The sequence below is a fragment of the Argentina silus genome (assembly GCF_951799395.1).
Source record: "Argentina silus genome assembly, chromosome: 2".
Lineage (NCBI taxonomy): Eukaryota > Metazoa > Chordata > Actinopteri > Argentiniformes > Argentinidae > Argentina > Argentina silus.
This window is the reverse complement of record NC_139656.1, coordinates 11,621,627-11,641,200: the sequence shown is the minus strand read 5'-3', so window position 1 is coordinate 11,641,200 and position 19,574 is coordinate 11,621,627. Positions and strand designations below refer to the sequence as shown.

General features: G+C 36.9%; 2 protein-coding genes across 3 annotated transcripts in view; both read left to right on the top strand.

The window, feature by feature from the left end:
• Positions 1–5,946, top strand: part of igsf9bb (immunoglobulin superfamily, member 9Bb) — a gene marked incomplete at both ends in the record, with an annotated part of 129,048 nt that extends 123,102 nt beyond the window's left edge. The window contains 2 exons of the mRNA XM_083664980.1: positions 2,844–2,971; positions 5,732–5,946. Coding sequence (XP_083521106.1) covers positions 2,844–2,971; positions 5,732–5,946 — 343 coding nt within the window. The remainder of the gene's footprint in view (positions 1–2,843; positions 2,972–5,731) is intronic.
• A 10,161-nt stretch (positions 5,947–16,107) lies between these two features.
• arhgap32b (Rho GTPase activating protein 32b) overlaps positions 16,108–19,574 on the top strand; it is a 135,776-nt gene continuing 132,309 nt past the window's right edge. The window contains exon 1 of one of the 2 annotated variants that reach the window (XM_083665382.1): positions 16,108–16,459. The gene's annotated coding sequence lies outside the window, so the exon portion shown is untranslated. The remainder of the gene's footprint in view (positions 16,460–19,574) is intronic. The other variant, XM_083665383.1, reaches the window with a different exon arrangement.

The following is a 19,574-nucleotide window of genomic DNA, read 5'->3' as shown; positions in this document are numbered from 1 at the left end:
TCAATGCTGCTTTTCATGTCAGACATCTAATTTCAAAGATTCATCCATTGAACCTGTGAAGCACTGTACCAAACTTGTCTTTCGAAAAATCCCAACAAAGCTCCCTTTTCTATAAATTCTCATTCAGAAATTGTGGAACAAACCCTTTATGACCTGACAAGAAAAACAATTTGCTTCACAGATTACCCAACAAACCTTTTGGGGCTACAGTAAGTCTTTGGAGAAGATGCCATTATATTTAAACCATTCCAATGCAGTGTGCAGTTTGTTCAATACAAGCCCCTAAATGCCTGGAATCAGAGGGCCATCACCACAAGATCCCTGTTTTTCCATTTGTGTCATGCTTTACCCTGCTTTCACCCAACAGGAGGAATCCCACATGTGCATCCCAATTGAATCTCAGACAAAACAAACACCCATTGTTGTGTCTAACCCCAAAGCTTTTAGCACTCCTTATTTATCATACAGAGGGGTGCTTTTAGGAGAGTCCATCTCAGCAGGCACAGGGGGCCCCATCCTCGTCCTTAGTAACCTGACTGCATGACCGCCTCTTCCCTTACCTTCCACCCCAACCCCACCCCAACCACCCTCTCTCCCACCCCTCCATTGCCCCCCAGGACACCCCCAGGTCTGACTGCCAGGGGAGGCTTGTTGGGCGAAGCGTGTTGCAGGGACTGTCCGCTTTCATGTGTTGCAAAGTCTCCATTATATCAATTTGGGGCAGTTGGTGGTTCTTGATGGCTCCTGGAGTCTTACCTGCTTTGTTTTTGATTGATCTCAGCTATCTGGGCAGCGTTGTTGTGACCAGGTCCTCTACACCGCAATAGGTAAGGGTTGGATCCATGTCTGAAAGGGGGGGGGCAGCAGGTGGGGCTTTTGATCACCTCGTCCTTTAAAGGGGAATACAAGTCGTTGGGCCTGGCTTTGTTTAGTTTATTTCGATCAACTTGTAGTTCATTTCAGTTTTTTCCTTTTCTTTTTCCACTCTAGCTATGCATTTTAAGTTCTGCAGTCTTTAATATAGTATGCATTCTGATTTAAGTATGCATATGTCACCTTTTAAATAATTGACTAGGTTAGACACATTTCACCAACATAGCTTCATGCTTGAGATGTATGCTAACGACACTCATTTGAAATGGAATATTTGTATGGCTTATTGTACAGCTGACATACATGTTTTTCATGTGTTAATATCAACCAAATGCTAGAAGATCAGTCATTGCACAAGCAAGGCTTGGACAGAAATATTGTCTGTTCAATTGACAGTAGAAGCATAACGATGTGAAATCATGTGTCTTGGCAGATAAGGAACTGCACTTATCGATCTCTTTCGTGCCTTTAATAACAGCGAGCAGATGCATCTATTGTCAAAAAAATTATAATAATACAGTCTTGGCTTTGATGGTTATATCCTCATTGCAATGGCCACACTGTTAGAGCTTCCTTGACTTGAAATATTCTTAGTATTTTCTCAAGCAACAGACACTACCATTTCTTTATAAAGGTACATTTGTATGATGACATCACTTGAAAATATTTTGGATCCATACACCTCAGAAATATTGTGTTTCTTTGGCTATCTTATCTCCCTTCATTATTCTGCATGACCCAAAGCATATATATAACACAATTACACTTGTAAGTCTGGACTGCAGAACAGTTCTCACTACCATGTGAAGCAAGTGTCTTTTACACACTATTTTTATTTTTACTGTGGGACACATACAGTACCATTAGCCCAGGATGTGAGGGGGACTAAGAACCACTTTTTGTGTTGAGTGCCCTATAAAGTGCCTTTCAAGGTATTCCCCTTTAAAGTCTTGTTCCATGTGCAAACTGCCATGCATGCCATCGCTAAATATTGCTCTTCAGTTCCAAAAAAATAACACTATTATTCAATATCTGAATAAACTCTTGTTACATTTGTTGTCCAAGTGAGTCATTTTTTGGTTTTGGCTTATTTTCCGTTATGTGACTGTTCCCAAGTAGCCATTTTTCCCTCCCGCCATCTCTCCCCCTGTCAGCATGGTGAAGCCCATTGTAGACAGTATCCATGTCTATGAATACATATTGATGATGCTTTGTTGCTCAGCTGTGATTTTCCCCCTCTACTAATGGCCTTCAATTTCTCTCTGCAGTCCCAGCTGGAGGACGGCCCCTCTGTAATGCTATTTGTTTTCTGTGCCTTTTGAGAACCTGGTGTGTTTGTGGCAGAATCTGTCGGCTGCCATTTTAAAGTGCCTCTGTATCTGGAAGGGAGGACTACAGACACTGTTGGACGGCTAAGAATGTACTCATGCATACTCTACAAATAACAATATTGTTTCATAATTGGCCTCTAAGGGCCATATTTATGAGTGTTTGAACTAGAATTACATTTACAGTATGTGATTTTCCGTATTTAGTAGTGTAAAAACATAGAGTTGTTATTTACATTTATATCTGAGGTGTAACTTGTTTAATTCTCCTTTTCTCTAAAACCTTAGTACTGTTATATTCTTGCCACTCGTCTTGAGGTAAATTGACTACTTTTATCATTGTATCAGGTTTAACTAACAAACATGTCAAGAGTGACTCTAGCTTCACATCATATTATTTCATTGATTGGTGTATTGAACAATTCATAGAATATTCATCCGAATGCACACGAAACATGGTAGATTGAAGTCAAGCAAATCTTTTAACATAACAATGTGTCTCCTTAGGTAAAGTGAAGCATCTCTAGTTTGACACTAGCAGCACTGATTTGAGATGGTTTGGGCCCTGGATTTGGTGTTCAAGTCCACTTGACAGATCTGCCCTGGGGGTTACATGTTTTCTCCCTCTTCTTTTACTCTCAGAAAACATCGAGGTGCGCAGAGTGCACCTGTGGGGTCTGAGAGGCTTGAGGCACTGAGATACCAACGTATTAAAAAGGCCAAGAAGATGGTGGTCAATAACAACAACTCAAAATCCAGAAGAAAAACAGGTGAGGCCTCAAGTGTTGTATCCTGTCACACTACCTCTGAAAATAGCTGTTTCACTATCCTCATCTAGTTGAGTGAGATGCACTTTGTTTGCAGGGTAGGCTTTTAGTCAGGGTGCTAGTCAGCATGGATAACTTGTACCGATTTGCTACCAATTGATTAGCCCAGACAGTTTTTAGTTACAGACAAGATGATGTCTGATTTGTTCTCCCTTACAAACAGCTCTTGATTTGAATACTTATGGTTGGAAGACCATAAGTAAAATAGAATGTTGAGGAACTTTCTCTTTGTTTTCTGGTCAGCTGTTGTCTTTGAGTACAGTAAACAGACCATGTGGTCTGTCCTCTCTACCTCTCTCTGTATGCATTTACCATGAGGGTACAACGTAACATTTCTCTATCAAGTATTTGCCTTGTAATAGTTGTATACATTTACATTGTTATTAAAGCCTCATTTGATTTATTCTCACTAACCATTCTTGCTCTAATTAACCAACAACATCAACAATTCTCTGCACATAGTGTTAATTAAGTTACTTGGAGTCAGATAATTAATATCAAGATATGCTTTGTTATTAACAATACATAGCCACACTACCTTGCCGATCCTTCAGATTGTGCTGTAACTGACAACCTATAAGGCCCTACAATAAGGACCCATTCATTCTGGAAATATGTCCAAAACACCTTGCAGACACTCTAATCCAATTAATAACATGATAGAATTCCTCTCCGAAGACTGAAAAGTCATGCTGTTGCACATTTTGCGTTTCATTGTCATGGTAACAAAATGCTAAAGCTTAGTAAAGTGACTTTCAAAAATATAATGCAGACAACATATTCAGAGGGGGATTCTGTCATAATATTAGTTGGTTTGGAGTGTCTGCAAGGTGTTTTGGATTTCCAGAATATATGGGGCCCTATATGACTAGTCAGTATCTAAGGAAGCAAATATGTAAAAACTGTCTGGGCTAATCCATCCAAGGTCTAGTCCAAACCAGACAAGTGGAAAAGCATTCAGGATGACATTTTAATTTACTCTACTCTTTTTGATGTGTCCTCACTTGGGATTTGAATGTATAACCTCTTGTAAGACATTATGCTTTACTTTGTGTGTCACCAGGTCAGTGCAGATTTCAAGTTATATCCTCATGACTACATTTTGGGAAGACCACACATCTGCACTTTGCTATAAATTGGCCTGAGCACTAGTTATCTAGTGTTTCAATTAATCTACACTCCATTGATTTAATTGACTTTTACAGACATATTTCAACATCTTCAGTGTTTTTTGCCTAGTTGTCTAATGTTGTTGGGGTATACTTCTATTCTATTACATACTGAGGATTTCTTAATCCTCAAAGTGTGATACAAGTGTATTAGTATAATATATTATTTAATCTGGTTAAAGTTACTCAGTCATTAATAAACTTTAGATTTATATATATATATATATTTTTTTTTTTTTTTTTTTTTTTTGATATTTTACATTTTAAAATAAACACATATTACTGTACAATAAGTGTCAATTTTATAGATAATAGATTATACACCTCTATTACCATTAGGCTCACAAATGTTAAGAATTTAAAAAAAATTAACATGATGCATAGCCTATATCAATAATGGGATAATGTAACGATACTAGACACACCATGCAAATGAGGTTAAAAACAGAACTAGAATGAAAACATTGAATAACAGAATGAATATTTATTTTAAAAGACATAGTAGTAAAACAGGGTAAAGTTCAGACCATGCTGAAAAGGCTTTTACAACAAGAACGCATTTTTGTCTTACAAATGTTCAACACGTCCAATTATTTTCTGTGTTACAGAATGTCTTTACAACATCAATTAAAGTATTTGATGTGAACCCCATTTTTACCCATTTTGGACTAGTGGCATTGTGGACAGAACAATGTACAACAAACCAGAATGTTGTTGGTTTGAATCCCAAACAGTGTCTTAAAGAACTGTGTTTATTCAATTGCAGTGCAAGGAAAAAGTACTCTTAAAGCTTATGTTAAGTAAAGCATTAAAGTTCTAATAATGTAAAGACATTTATTTTTTTACTTCCCTTTGGTTAGGAATCAATGGGCAACTTTGTTATAATGTTGGATCATGACTGTCAAATAATGACATGTAAAAAAACGTCCCTTTACAGTCCACATGCAAGCTTGTCACAATGTTGTGCGATGATTTTCAGAAAACCTGTTTTATAGGCAACATTTTAAAATGTTAAATAGACAATATTTTAAAAAGTATTATTTTCAACTGTGTGATGGCCTGATGCTGACTGTCAACTGCCAATGTTGACAGTCATAAAGGAAGGAACAGTGGATGACAATCATAAACCAAAATGGTATGATGGTGTTACCACATTTTACTGTGCAACGTTTTGTTTTAAGATTGTCCCACAGTTATTTTCCATAATCTCGCTATGGTTGGCACAAAACAGTGAATCAACATCCTTTTACATAGGTTTATACAGTGTTTGGATTTAGACATTGCTGCAACATACCATTTACCATCATGAATATTATACAATGATACAACCAAAAAACATTGTTATTACAACACAAATTCAAAGGTTTTGCTTTGAATTGGAACAAAGTTCACTTTGATCTGTACTGCTTTGCTTTGTATGCCTTGTCTTCCTGCCCTATATTTGTGTTATAGCACCCAGGATCCTTCCACTGCTCCTTATCCTGACCGAGCGCTCTCTGAACTCTCACCTCCGCTATCCCGTTCCTATTTACAGGTGTCTCCGCCTCTCAGACCCAGCAGCCCTACACCTCTCAGGTACTCCAGCCCGAAGAAGCTCTCTACCTCCGCAAGAAGAAGAAACGGCCCGTCAGACAAGACCCATACGCCCGCTTCTCCGCTCTGCTGTACCGCCACCCACCCCGGGAGGACCAGAAGGCCATTTTGGCCAGCATGGACACTATGGACCCAGACCACTCCACACTCCTCTGATCTCTTTGGGACAAGGTTATACTCTTCGCCCCCAAATGCCACAAAATCCCAGCCAGAAAACTAACCCTTATCTAAAATATTTAACATTCACCTTCACAAATCAATGAAATACATTATTTTATTTAAGAAATTGAAAGTAAGACTAATTGTCTAAGTTTTTCTCCAGTGCAAAACATCTCTTTAAAGGAAAGCTTCTTGTGCTTCCTCGTCAAAATGTCTAGCCATTCAAAAAATAATCCAACGTTTTCTTTTTATATCTCATTTTGGACCACAGTTTTACATTGTTGTTCACAAAGAGACTTAGATCATAGTCCCAGTGTCAAAACACCTCAGAGAGCTTAGTAGGCACTCAGTTTACAGCACCTCACCATAGTGCTCACAACCCCCTCACCTGCTTCACTCTGCCAGCAGTCTCTCCCCTCCAAGAGACTCACCACATAAACACAGGGTTTTCACGTCCTACAAAGTATACCTCAGAGCACAGTACATGGCACTACTAAGACAAGGCTCAGTTAGCTGAACACAACTGTACTGATGTGGTTTCTTTTCTTGTGACTTATTTCTGCATGGTTCTGTTGAAATTTGACACATTTGTAAACTCAAGTTGATATATTTGAATGTAAAAATTCAACTGGATGATATCATGAAAATCATCAATCCATCCAGGGCAGAAATCCCTAACTTATTGGTCGTTTGGCTCACCATGACCATGGTTTTCTTAGTTATTGTGGAAAATCTAGCATATTATGCTATATGTAGATGATATAGCCTATATTGCAGACATAGAGTATCCATCATCAAATTTGGAATTGATTGTGCAATTGAGTAAAATCGGTACAGACATTTATTTCATTAACATAATCGTCATTATTCTTTCCTTATGGGGAATGTCAGTCATACAGGAAGCACAAATACTGAAATTATTTATTATTTTGAATAGGCAGAGTTGAAGAGATTCAATTGGGATTAAGCTACATTTTAACATAATACTGTACTGTGCATCTCTCATCAAATGGATTTCATTGTGGCATGCACCCCTTCGTACTATACTACTCATGCTAGTATTGTGTATTTCTTCAAATGGGGAAGGAGTTTGCACTGGAGCAAAATCTTGAAGATTTATCTCTGTTCCTTTATTTTATGCCATCTTCACTTTTCCTTGCACACTGACTGTAGCATTATGGGTAGTTCAAAGGGCTCCAAATCCTATTTAAAAAGTACTATAGTAATGCCAAAAATACTACAACTTCCTTAATCCATAAACATTGTGTACTGTACTGAGAGGAGTATAGGATTTTGTGCCATAGTATACTATAGTATTTTTTTCATTCTTATGGGAGGGCCTGATTATTTGAACAAAAGGCTTTATATGGCCTTGATAGGGCTTCTGGTTGTCTGCTTCAGTTTAGTTTTTTTTTATAATTTATGTTTTATTTAAATTTTTATGAAAGTAACTGCCTTTGACGACAATTTGCTGTATTCTTAGCCTTGGAGTCTTTTTATCTTTATGTGCTTGTAATTATACATGGCTGTAATGAGGAGAAACATCTTGACATTTATTTTTCTTCTCCTAAAAATATCTAAGGAGGAGCATCTTGTAGTACAACAGGGCTAAAAGCAGCCAAAGTTTTTATTTTCTAAACTGTGTTTCTGTCATCGGGTGCTTCTTTTTTATATAGATCAACAAATATTCTCTTGTAGATATAAACATATCTGGACTCAGTAAGTCTGAACCATGTGGGTTATGGCAATTGGGGGTGTTCTGGGGGTGGTTAGAGAAGAGAAGCTGAAGTGTGTTTGCAATTGTGTCATCCATAGGAACACAGGTGCTGCTGTGCAGTTGTGACCTCTTGTCCATTTTGGTTCACTCCTGTTTGATTGAAATGTTTCTGAATTCCTGAAAGCTGGCACTATGATTTGGGCATGAGGTGGTACAGCTGTGTCTCCAATTGACATCTCTCTGTAACGTCAGCTGGCACTGAGGAACACCAATATGTAACCCACTGTACGGTTGGGGAACTGACAAGTCTACGATAAGTATCCATCAAGCAGTTTTCTCACAAAATACATTATAACACTACACATAAAAGGCACTATTAGTGACAACTTAAGGTGCTAAACAAATAATTACATTTGGTTAGAGGCATGAGCAAATTCATAGGAATGACTGCAACCAGTCATTTGAATGGATACTGTTATTGAACATTTGATGTTTTATGGTTGGTACAGTATAAATCATTGAACATGCTTTGTACAGTACATAAGCCTTCTGACATTAATCTTGGTGTCTCTGAGGCAGAATGTGTAGATTTAGTCTTGCTTCATGGATGAAGATACTCTTTTAAACTTTGTGTATGTTATGTTATTGGAAGAAGCAGATGACATATTTGGGATAGATGCAAAGTCATATAGGCCCCTGTGGAAGACAAAAACTGACTTTGTGTTTTCTGTGATGGTGCTGTTATCTGTGTTACGCTGCACTACGCCAAAATAGAAGAAAGTTATAAGACTACTTACTATAAGCCTTCTCTGAGACGATAGAGCATCTTCAATGGGGAGTCTCCATTGAAAGTCTGATTTAGTCCAGATTATGACTTGGCACAACATTGACTTGTGCCCCAACATGTAAACTGTGATTCTCCCTTGGACTTCAGTTGAGAAACTTGATAAATTTCAGAGAAATAGCTTAGGTCAAATGTTGTCACTCACGATTGGACTGACGATTCAGAGACTTGGATGGTCTGCTGTAAACACTCTTAGGCAACTTTTCAATGTCAATGCAGGAAACTATTAATTGGCATGCTGTGCTTTTCTGAACACATAATTATTGGAAGTGATGTGGTCCATTTAGCAAGTGCATTGTGCTAGGTCTGTGTGTCAATGGTAAATTGCACTTCAAAATCGTGTTTTCAATTTGGGATCTTTCAAAGTATTGTTCTCGCTTCAACAAGAATATGTAAAGGAAGAGAAAAGAGATACAATTTGTCCACCTATTCAAGTCAACTGATTAGAATGTTCTACATGTCAAATTAATATTGAGGTGTTTTCTCACGTTAGTAATATGGTTTTGAATATATATTTATTTTCTTACATGACAAGATTTATATTCCTCCTATTTAGGAGTTTATCTTATATTGGCATGATTTTCTCATTCTCCATTCAGAAGTGATATCAATATAAAAAATCCAAAATGCAAGGAACATAATCAGTTACATGTTGAAATATATTGTACATACAATTATAGCATATATTGCACAATGTATTATAAAAAACATATATATTTTAAATAAATTGGACAAGGTATGCATGCAGTTACATATGCATATGCAATATATTCTCATGTTTTGGATTTCATATATAAAATTAATTGCACAAAAACAATTCACAGGGGTTTAGATTATGAAATTAGTTTCTCTAGAGCATTACTATTATTGAGGTAACTCCCACCTCAAAGAGAGTCAACACTTACCTGTCAACTAGTTGCAGATGCTGCTTGCAATTTGTGACCTCAAAAGCTGGTGTTTTGATTATTAGAATGCACATTGATTCCTGTTCTGGATATTAATGTATCTATAATCTCATTTCTACAATTTAGTTTGTCATTTCTAGTTGAGTTGTCATTCCATTTTGATACTGGAAGCTTAGTGGAACATTGATTACCCATCGATTTGGTGTACTGTACTGTATCACACAGACATGTCATCAGTATAAGAGATATAATTCAGGCAACTTCATTGGATGAGTAATTCATATCAAGAGCCAGAATCAATTGAGTCACTTTGCAAGCTTATAGTCTCAATGTAGACAATACAAATCCATCACTGAAATAAACCATATAAAGTAAAACAATAAAGTAAACTGAACTGAACCATGGCATCCCTTTTAAAGACCTTTTGAGGACAGGTCATGAACTCAAATTCAAGGATGAACCCTTTCTAAATACACCTTTGGGACTATACTGTGCAGACACAAGAGGAGAGGAACTAGTCAATTCACTATTTCACTAATTCAACAAACTCTGTGCAGCAGATGTTTATAGGATATCCCTAAAGGCTAGTTAGGGCTCCGTAGTATTCTGTTGTTTCTGCATGACGAGGAGTCTGCAACATTCAAAAGGTCCCTTTACAGTTTAAGATGTTTATCATGTTTATCATGTAGAATGTACAGTCATTAATCATTCATGGCTTTTCCAAGACTTAAAACAGACAAAACATTGAAAAGAGGACTTGTACTGTATGTGTCAAACTTGTTGAAACAGAAGGGCCAAAGGAAGAGGAAGAGGCTGTAGGGTAGATGTCTCTGTTGAATATACAAATATATGCCATTTAATGTGCACCTTAGAAACATTTACTGTAAATAGTGTGAAGTGAGAGATCATTGCATGGTTAAAATGTCTGAATTTTACTGTAAAATGAGGGGAGAATGCAGATACAAGACTGAACATGTACATTATAAGTGAAGAGAGATGTGTAGAGAAAAGATCCATTTAGAAGTCATTATAATCATTAAAACTTTGGGGATTATGTCACATGAGAAAATAATTGCCAATAGCAAGTCAGCTGCATAAGAGCACATAATTGTATAGCCAACTTTCATCGAGAGCTAGTGACAATACATTGTGGTTTGCATGAGAGCATGAGAGAGAGACCGACTGTAGATACAGAATCACACAAACGATAAACCTGATTGCTGAACCTTTCCATAAAAAGATAGAATTTTACCAACATCAAGATGCAATCGAAGCACATACTAACTATCACCTCTCCCACAGATACTAACAACAGAGTTATAATGCACAGCAGCATAGTGTGGTGGAGTATGAATTTGTGTGTTGAGCTAAAATTTTAATGATTTCAGTTGCATCACCTGCATTGGGTCACTTCCCATAGGAGAAGTAGATTAGTGTTATTAATTGTCTAAGGTGAAAATGTATTCATCAAATCATATTTTTAGAGTAAATGTTTGCTTAGCAAAGACAAGATGAGCTGCTGCCGAATCACGCCACGGAATAATATAGAGGAATGTACCATTTCTTTAAGTTTAAATGCAGGCTGAATTGTTTAATAATGGTAAATACAGTAGATATATATTTTTTGAAACTTCGTAATTCAGCACTACATATGACGTGTAATACCTAAGCTCTGTGTGTTGTATGTGAGGACACTAATTTGCAGAAATAATGATGAAGTGTATTATTATATCCTCCCAAATGATTTGGAAACTGGATTTGTTCTAGATATTTTGGACATACAATAGATGAGTTTTGCCACAAGAAAGATTAACAAAACATGATGCTGTCTGACAGTTTAGCAATAGGTACTTTTGTGGTGTATTTGAAACATTTTCAGAAATCCTCCTGTATCGCTCATAATGCCTGCAACTTATGGTTTGTAAAGTAACATTGTACCATTCTTGTCTTTTGCTATGAGAAGGAGGGAATACTGTGCATATTACCTATAGTTCTGGCATGATTGGTTTGAGGATATGAGATTTGTAGCCATTAACATTTGCTGTTTTCTAGGAGTGATGTTCCTACTCTACAGAGATCATTTAGGTCTATGTTTTGGGTTTCGATACTTGTACACCTACATAACTTTATTACTGGACTCTAATGAGTAAGAACCTCTGGTGCTAAAACACAAATTTGCGTAAAACATTGAGTAGGTGTATAATTTGAGTGAATTGTTTTTGTCACTGTACTTCCTCTGGTAGAGCACACTCTGTTGTTATTTCAAATACTTATATTGTCTCTCTCCCAAAACACCCATTTCTGCAGCATTTATAGTAACTCTGTACCCCTTGGGTTTTACAACCAATATTGTAAAATTAAAACATAATGCCACATCATGCACCACCCCTAGGAACAATAACACAGTATGATGAGAAGCTTGAAGACACTGTGCACAGCACAGTACTCAGTGAAATAGAACCCTAGAAGACAATACAGATACAGTCAACCTTGTAAGTAGTTAACAAAAAGTTAACAAGGACTATTGGTGGACTACAGCAGATGCACATGAAAACATACACTTTTTGTCACATGGTGTAAATAATGTTTAAAAAGCATACCTTGTCATATATATTTTTTGTATATGAGAATATGATGCACACAAAATATATTGATGAGTATATGGTCTGTCTCCATGGTACATTGTGAGATGTAGCAGACCACTAGATCTTTATGTGAGTGGTCAAATTCTTCTAAATGCTACAAATTAGCTATAATTCTTGAATATTATAAATCAAACACATATAGAATACACATATACGATATATGGTTGTATCTACATTTTGGGAATTGTTTTCATAGAGTGTATTATTTATGTTATTTTATTTTTAGATTCATCTGTTGCTTTTTAGCAATGGATAATCATACGAGAAGTAGATTAATATTAACATTCTATTGACTCATAATGCCTTTGTGGCTAAACATTTCAGTTATGTACAAAACTAAATAAATGGTGCACCAGTATGTCTGCAGTGTCAGCAGTTTATTATAGACTAAGAGAAAGATACAGGGTTTGTTGCAACTTGATACTGTAACACATTATTGTTAGATTATTGTTAGTGAAAGCACTGGAAGAAATTCTTCACTTCATTTTACCAATATGATTATTTGCAGCCAATAATCATATTAAGTTAAGGATTTAACTTGGATATGCCAATATGGTTTATTTGTCCAATAACTCCAAGTGGGGACCATGTAATCTACTGTGTCATGTGTGGCTGTACAATAATTCTCCACCATTGTACAGGTCAGTTGCCAAGATGGGTACAGTACAGCCTTATCTCTAAGTTTTCCAGCTGGCTAACGTCTGAACCCTGTATCTTGTGTCTTAGACATGAGTACATTTTGGAAAAGGAAGAAATTGTTTTGGCTAAGGTTCCCTTGTGATCTGTGTAGCAACAGAGTACAATATATGTGTAATCTATATTCCTCTAGTCAACAGACTGTGCAAGTAGAGATATTTTACAGCATATGTGTATGTAACAGATATTTATTGCTGCTTGGTTTTAGGGGTTCCTAATGTTTTTATGAAAGCACAGTAAGTGTGTTTCCAATTTAGCCACATTGTTTATAATGTGATGTATGTTTTCCTGCCTCTAGCTCTCAAGTTAGCAAAGGTTTTATTATAAAAGTTCCAGCAAATTATAAAGATGCTCCGAAAATAGGAGACAGTAGACAGTACATGACGGTAACATTTTCTACAGACTCTTGAGTGGCGCATATTGTATTGACTTTGCGATTCCATTGTACACATTCTGACAACTGGTGCTATTTTCAATCCATGTTGTGGTGTTTAAGGCCTGAGTTAACTCCTTGCTTCACACACATTGTGAGCACCTACTTTTTTTACCAACTGACAATGTTGTTCTGTAGAACCGTCCATAACACGGTATGTTGTGAATAAACGTTTGGGCCAAAAACAGACCCCTTGTTGGTGTTGTACTGGAGTCGTGTTTGATATGGTATTCGACCTACAAAGATAGCTTACTCACTGAAAGTAGGATATCAAATTAGGTAAAACTATAAACTTTACCAAAACTAGAGGTGCAATTTTTGGTTGAAGAGAACATCAACAGACAACAATTTGCTTCATGATTTGGCAAAGATTCATTCTTATTTTTTTTATTTATTTTTTTTGGGGGGGGGGGTAATGGATATTGCTGTGTAAATGTTATTTGTGTTGATGTTTCAGGGATTAATCAGATAAAATGAATTTATATTCCCAGTATCAATGTTACGAGAAAGCATTTCATGATGAGTTCATGTCTCTTTTGGTACCTTGCACATGATCTTCAAATGATGCAGGACACCATAAAACAGTGCATTGTCCTACTGTATACAGTATGTCAAGGTCTAGGAGGTAATGATACAGTTTCACATCTTTTTTTATAGGTTTTTACAACACTGCTTCACAAGTCAGTTTACAAGCACTCAACTGCAGTAATGTTAACCCTTTCGGTAGCCTCTGTGTATGAGAGAATTCCATACTAGTTTTCAGCCATCCATCTTTTCACAACATTATGCCTCACTAAATGCAATACACGTGTTCAAAGTACTGTTCAGATGTTTAAATATTGTCCCATTCTAATGGTCTTCCTTGCTCTTGGTACATCTTGATGAATTCCATTTTCAGCACTATGAGGTTGTGTTGCAGGGCTTCTGAAAAATCATGTTTTGGAAACCTGTTAGTGGAAGCATTGCAGAGGTAACTCGGTACCTTAGAATGCCAAACTAATGTTTTTCTTTTTTCATATTACCATCTTAGAGCATTGTATACTCAATCATCATGCAGTACACTTTTTACATTTGCCAGTAGAGTAACTAGAATGTATTGCTATTTAATTGTCCATCACCTCAGTTTATCATTTATTCCACAAAAATGACTATAGAAATGTGTATTTCTAATGTCTTTGTATGTTTATTGTTGAAATTTACTGTATGCTGTAAGTTTACATTAAAATGGTGTATATTACATCATTTGTCATTTATTTTTTTGTTTTGTGTTTTCTAAAATCATATTAGAGATGTTTTAGTACATAGACCAATGTAATTTAATGCACTTGTCCGTTCATATGTATATCACATGTATAACTTTTCAAAGTGACTTTCAAACCAATCCATTTCAATGACATTGCTTAGCTTTTTTTGCATAAATGATAGATACATACAAGAGGCACCCAGAGGGTTACTTATTCATCGTTTTCAGGTATTATTGATATAAGAAAACATATTTACATTTCCCTGACACATTTTATATTCTGTGAACGAGAAGAAAACAAAACGTTTATGGTGCTGTACCAAAGCCTTATGTGTCATACTTTTTCTTTGTTATCATGCTTTTACTTGTGCTCTCTGGGCAGACCAATGCCTTTCCCAGGAATGTATGGGATGCTTTTGAAAGGGTATACTACACATGCCATCACAAATTAGAACTGGTCATCCTACTTCAATGACTGTGGCTGAGAGTTGACGTCTTAATCAATTGGTTAATGAAATGAATTATTTAAAATGCAAATAATGTTATGAGTTAATTCTGAGCTGCCACTGCATTGAGGTCTGTATGTACAGATTGTTTATGCCCATACAAGTGAATGGGCATAAACACATATACATGGCACATATACAGGGGGTATAGTACTTAGGGTATCTTTACCTTTTAGTCGATAGTGGAGCAGGATGGCAAGGAGTCTCTATTGTCAGTCACCTGGTATTGTATTTGACTCTGCTGACTGGCCAGAGAGGCTCATGTGAAGTAGGAATGCATGCCCATTGGAATGTCTGCCCTGCTGCCCTAGGCAGTGTTTTATTGGATAAACAGTACCAACTACCCGACATATACATGCCATGTAGGCTGAGTGGAACTTAATGAGTTGACATTTTCAGAAGCTAAATACTTATGTAACCTTTACTCTGCTTCACATGTTTTGTATTTTCATATAATAAAACTAAACAAAAAGTGGGCAGTTGTCTTCGTCATTTGGAACTCATATCAACAGACATTTTGAAGGAAACTATAATCTTATTTAGAATTGATGTTTCTTGTCAATATTTTGATATTATTCAAGTCTACGTGTACACTGAAACATACCCACACTGCTATTACATATATGTTCCAGATGATGGCAGAGTTGTAGGATAACAATTATTTAAAGGAACATTACGAGAATGCAAATGCAAGAATGGCTAGTTTCAGAGATTTAATTAAAACAATTGTGTTTATTCCTTTATTCCTATCTCAGTATATAGAGTGAAACATATTCCAATTTTGACAGAGTTGCCCACAGTGTGAAGTTTACCAATATGAGTCCTGTTCTGTATTTGCTATAAATGTATTTAGAGTAATGCTCTTATAAGTTTGAAAAATTATCAATTAATTCATTTGTGCATTATTGCTTTGAACCAGAGCCGTATGTACAATAATTATTGCGGTACACTCTACATGCGCACGTTCCACGAGAACGCGCACAGTCCCAAACGCCTCTGCGCACTCTCAATTCACACAGATCAGACGAAAAAGATTCTCTCTGTCTTTGGAAGTGGCAGCGGTACAGGTCTAGCGCAAGGCTTCAGTTTGCAAGTTTTTGCGACAAAACTATCCTTCAATTACATAGGGAAATTTAGTCACTGTATTGCCACTGAAAAAGATGTGAAGTGGCAACATATTTTATAAAGAAGTTTGTATTTATTCATAAAACAAGACAACAGCTGGTTGAACATTGCTCACGCGGCGTCCAGCGGGAGTTTTTAAAACACGGATGTTATAGAAATGTTGTGACGGGAATTTTTAATTGGAAGACCCTGTTCAGAGGAAATGTATTTCACGTTAATTGTGGAGATTTAAATAATCCACCCGCTTTTTTGTTGTTTGTATAATGCGGTGTTTTGGCACAGAGGGTTCAAGCTGTTTTTCTGCAGCTGCCTTTGAAGACCCCAGGACGGGAATACAGTGCTGAAAAGCGACAGTGAAAGCCCCGAAAATCAGAGCACGGGCACCACCAGACACAGGTAGCTAAATAAACGTGATTTATTTCTTATGAAGTATAACTTCAGATAAGGTTGGCAATCTAGCTGCATTGAGTGTGCATTACTTATAAGAGAGAACATAAGCGAAGCTAGCCACACATGCAATTCTAGCATGCACATGTAGCCTTCTGCGAGAGACTGGTTGTATCAGCGACACAGTGGCATCACAGCAAGCTAGCCTTTCCAAACGCAATATAGACCCATTACTGTAATTGTGTATATTTTTTTAACATAGGATTATTTACGAACACAAATGTCGAGGTATAGCTTGACATTAAAGTAATGTGGGATGTAGTTCAGCACAAACAGATCAGGTCTAGTGCCATTTGTATGTTTTTTCCATATTTCCCCCCGTTGTTTAGGTAGCATTTTTGTTGGTGCGGAAATCACTGATTTGCCATGCAGGGTCACCAACGAAATGTAAACAATGCTGAAATTGCATTTTAACATGCATATAGCCATGTTTTACTCCACTGTTTGTAAACAATGTCAATGTAAACACACTGTTTGCTTTCAAAACATGGTTAAAACTAACCATCTCATGGATGGACAGTCTGCATCCATAGCTCCATCTGTAAATTTGAGAGTGGTTACATTTCTCCTGCCACATCTCTTAGGCTATTTACCAAAAAAGTGGCAGGATGACCATTTTATTGTCATTTGAATCCCAGATTGCCCCTTTAAACCTGTGGGTTATACCCTCACAGACACGTACACACTTGCATATCATGTAGGCCTACAGGAGGGGTTCCATCCTTTTACAGTTTCAGTTAGGCTTGTCCATTGCACCAATCTGTTCTGTCTGTCATCTGTCTGTGAGGCACTCAAGAGGTATCCCATCAATATTTTACAAAATTAAACTATATTGGTTCAGAATGTATTATAAATGTTTAGCCTCCAAAGTGTGTCTTCACAGCCAGAATGTGAAGCAGGAAAATGCTTGAGGGATTGCTTGTGAATACAACAAGGATTCAGCTAACTTGATATCAAACAGATATTGGAGTGTATACATATACAGATGTTAGAGAATAATATACTTCATTCAAATGTTTATGTGATGCATGTAGGTTTATGTGAGTTTTAAAAAAAGAGCTTGACCAATACTTGAGTTTTGGGTCAGATTATATTGTTTTTCATCTGGTGAATTGAGTTCCTTCAAATTGGGCTTCAAAAGAATAACAGCCAAAAAGATGCTATGGATACAGATTTATTATGTTATGTCCTATGAAATACAATGAAGGTTGGTAAATCAAAGCAAATATGACGCCTTTGGCTCTGGGAATTCACTGCTGTCACATACTTGACTGGAATTCATCTTAAAAACATTTCTACAAGGCTAATTGATCCTGACTTTTGGAACCCCACTTCCACATGTTCCCACCCCATTCCAGCCATATATTATCCATATTTTTTTTAGGTGGAGTTTCGGTTATATTGCTATATTTGTCAGGCTCTAGTCTCAAGCATGAGTCTCACAGGCTTCCATAACCTTTGGCCCTCTGCAGGCAAATCTCTCATTTATTGTCCACTGCTTCAGGTGACCACTAGGCTTCAGTCAATATCAAGCACCCTTCTAGTCAATATTTATTTGTTTGTTTGAACATTCAGAATTCTTTTAGTACTTGTGAAAGTACTTGATCATAAGAAATTAGCACAGTTGGATAGTTCTCCCCACTCCCCCTCCCTCCAACCATGGAAGGTTAGTCACTTTTTAGGATAGTTATCTGTAACCGTGTTTCGTCATGGCTGCAATTAATTAAGGTGATGTTTGCCACAGTTATTAATGTACTTAATTATCTTTTGATGTGCCTGTTTCTCTGATACACATGTCTAGCCTTAGTAAATTATGGATATAGTGTGCAGTGTACTGGCGCAGCATTAGGTGTGAAATGAGAAACTGATCAGCGGCCTAATGAACATCATAAAACCATTGCATGGCCTTGTGGAAACTTATAGCAAATCATGCATGCTCTCCCCTGTTGTCTTAAACTGATTAATATCCCATTATTCATGCTCTACTTTTACACCAATGATATGAGTTTACTGTCCTTACAAAATCAAAGGAGTCAGTTTTTCCAATTTCTGTTTTCCCATGGTACTGACTGAGTCAGACAGAATAGTTGCCAGCACTGTGCCAATGACAATACAGTATTGTCAGTTGAATCGTTACAGATGTAAAGCCAGAAGATTAATGGCAATGTATGGCCTACATACATGGATAGGCTTGTGGTTAATTCTCATCTGTTGTCCTAGCATATATTCTCAGAAAATGACTCTCTAATGCAGTAATTTGGAGTTGCTGTAGCTGAACAAGACACTACTCTGTCTTCTGAGGGAAATCATTAGGGAACCTATTTGTGGTTGTCATTAATTGTGCAGCTCCTCACTCATTGTGATTTCAGCCATTTTGTTAATGGTCAAGTGAGGTAACTGGGATACTGAGAAGGGTGTAGGCCTATTGGTTTTATGGCCTTCCCCTCTGTAGGCTAGCGTTCGACAAGCTCATTGATTGCTTTTAGACAAGCCCCATTCTGCACTAACATTTGCAGTAGCCTATGTAGGCCTATTCTTGTGACAGATGATCAGTAAGGTCTGCTTTGATTCAAATGGCAGCACTTAACCCAATGTTAGACTATTTAGACATTCCGCACAAGTGGAATAAGGAAGTTGTGCAATAACACAAACCACTCAACACCATTATTATGCAATTACTAATGTACTGTAATAGCATGTTGATACTCTGTTACTGTTATTACAGAGCAGGGTTTCTGTTAGCCGGAAATTGCCGCTGTTTGGCTGGTAAAAATAATGAAAAGTCGATAAATAACATTGTTGTTGGCCAAATTGTCCGGGAGATCTCTGAGTGTTGCAAATTGGTTGTTGAACCAGATCTTGAACCTTGTTTGCTTGTTTTTTTTTGTTGGACAAATTGCACATATTTTCTTGACTTTAGAGTGGCAGTAGACAGGATTATGAAAAACTGTCCTCTAGTACCCTCCAAATTCAAACCAAAACCAAAATAATGCCTCTCACTTGCCCTGATATTGCTAGATGATAAGAGAATGTAGCTTCTGGACTGGTTGGGTCAAGCCAATGA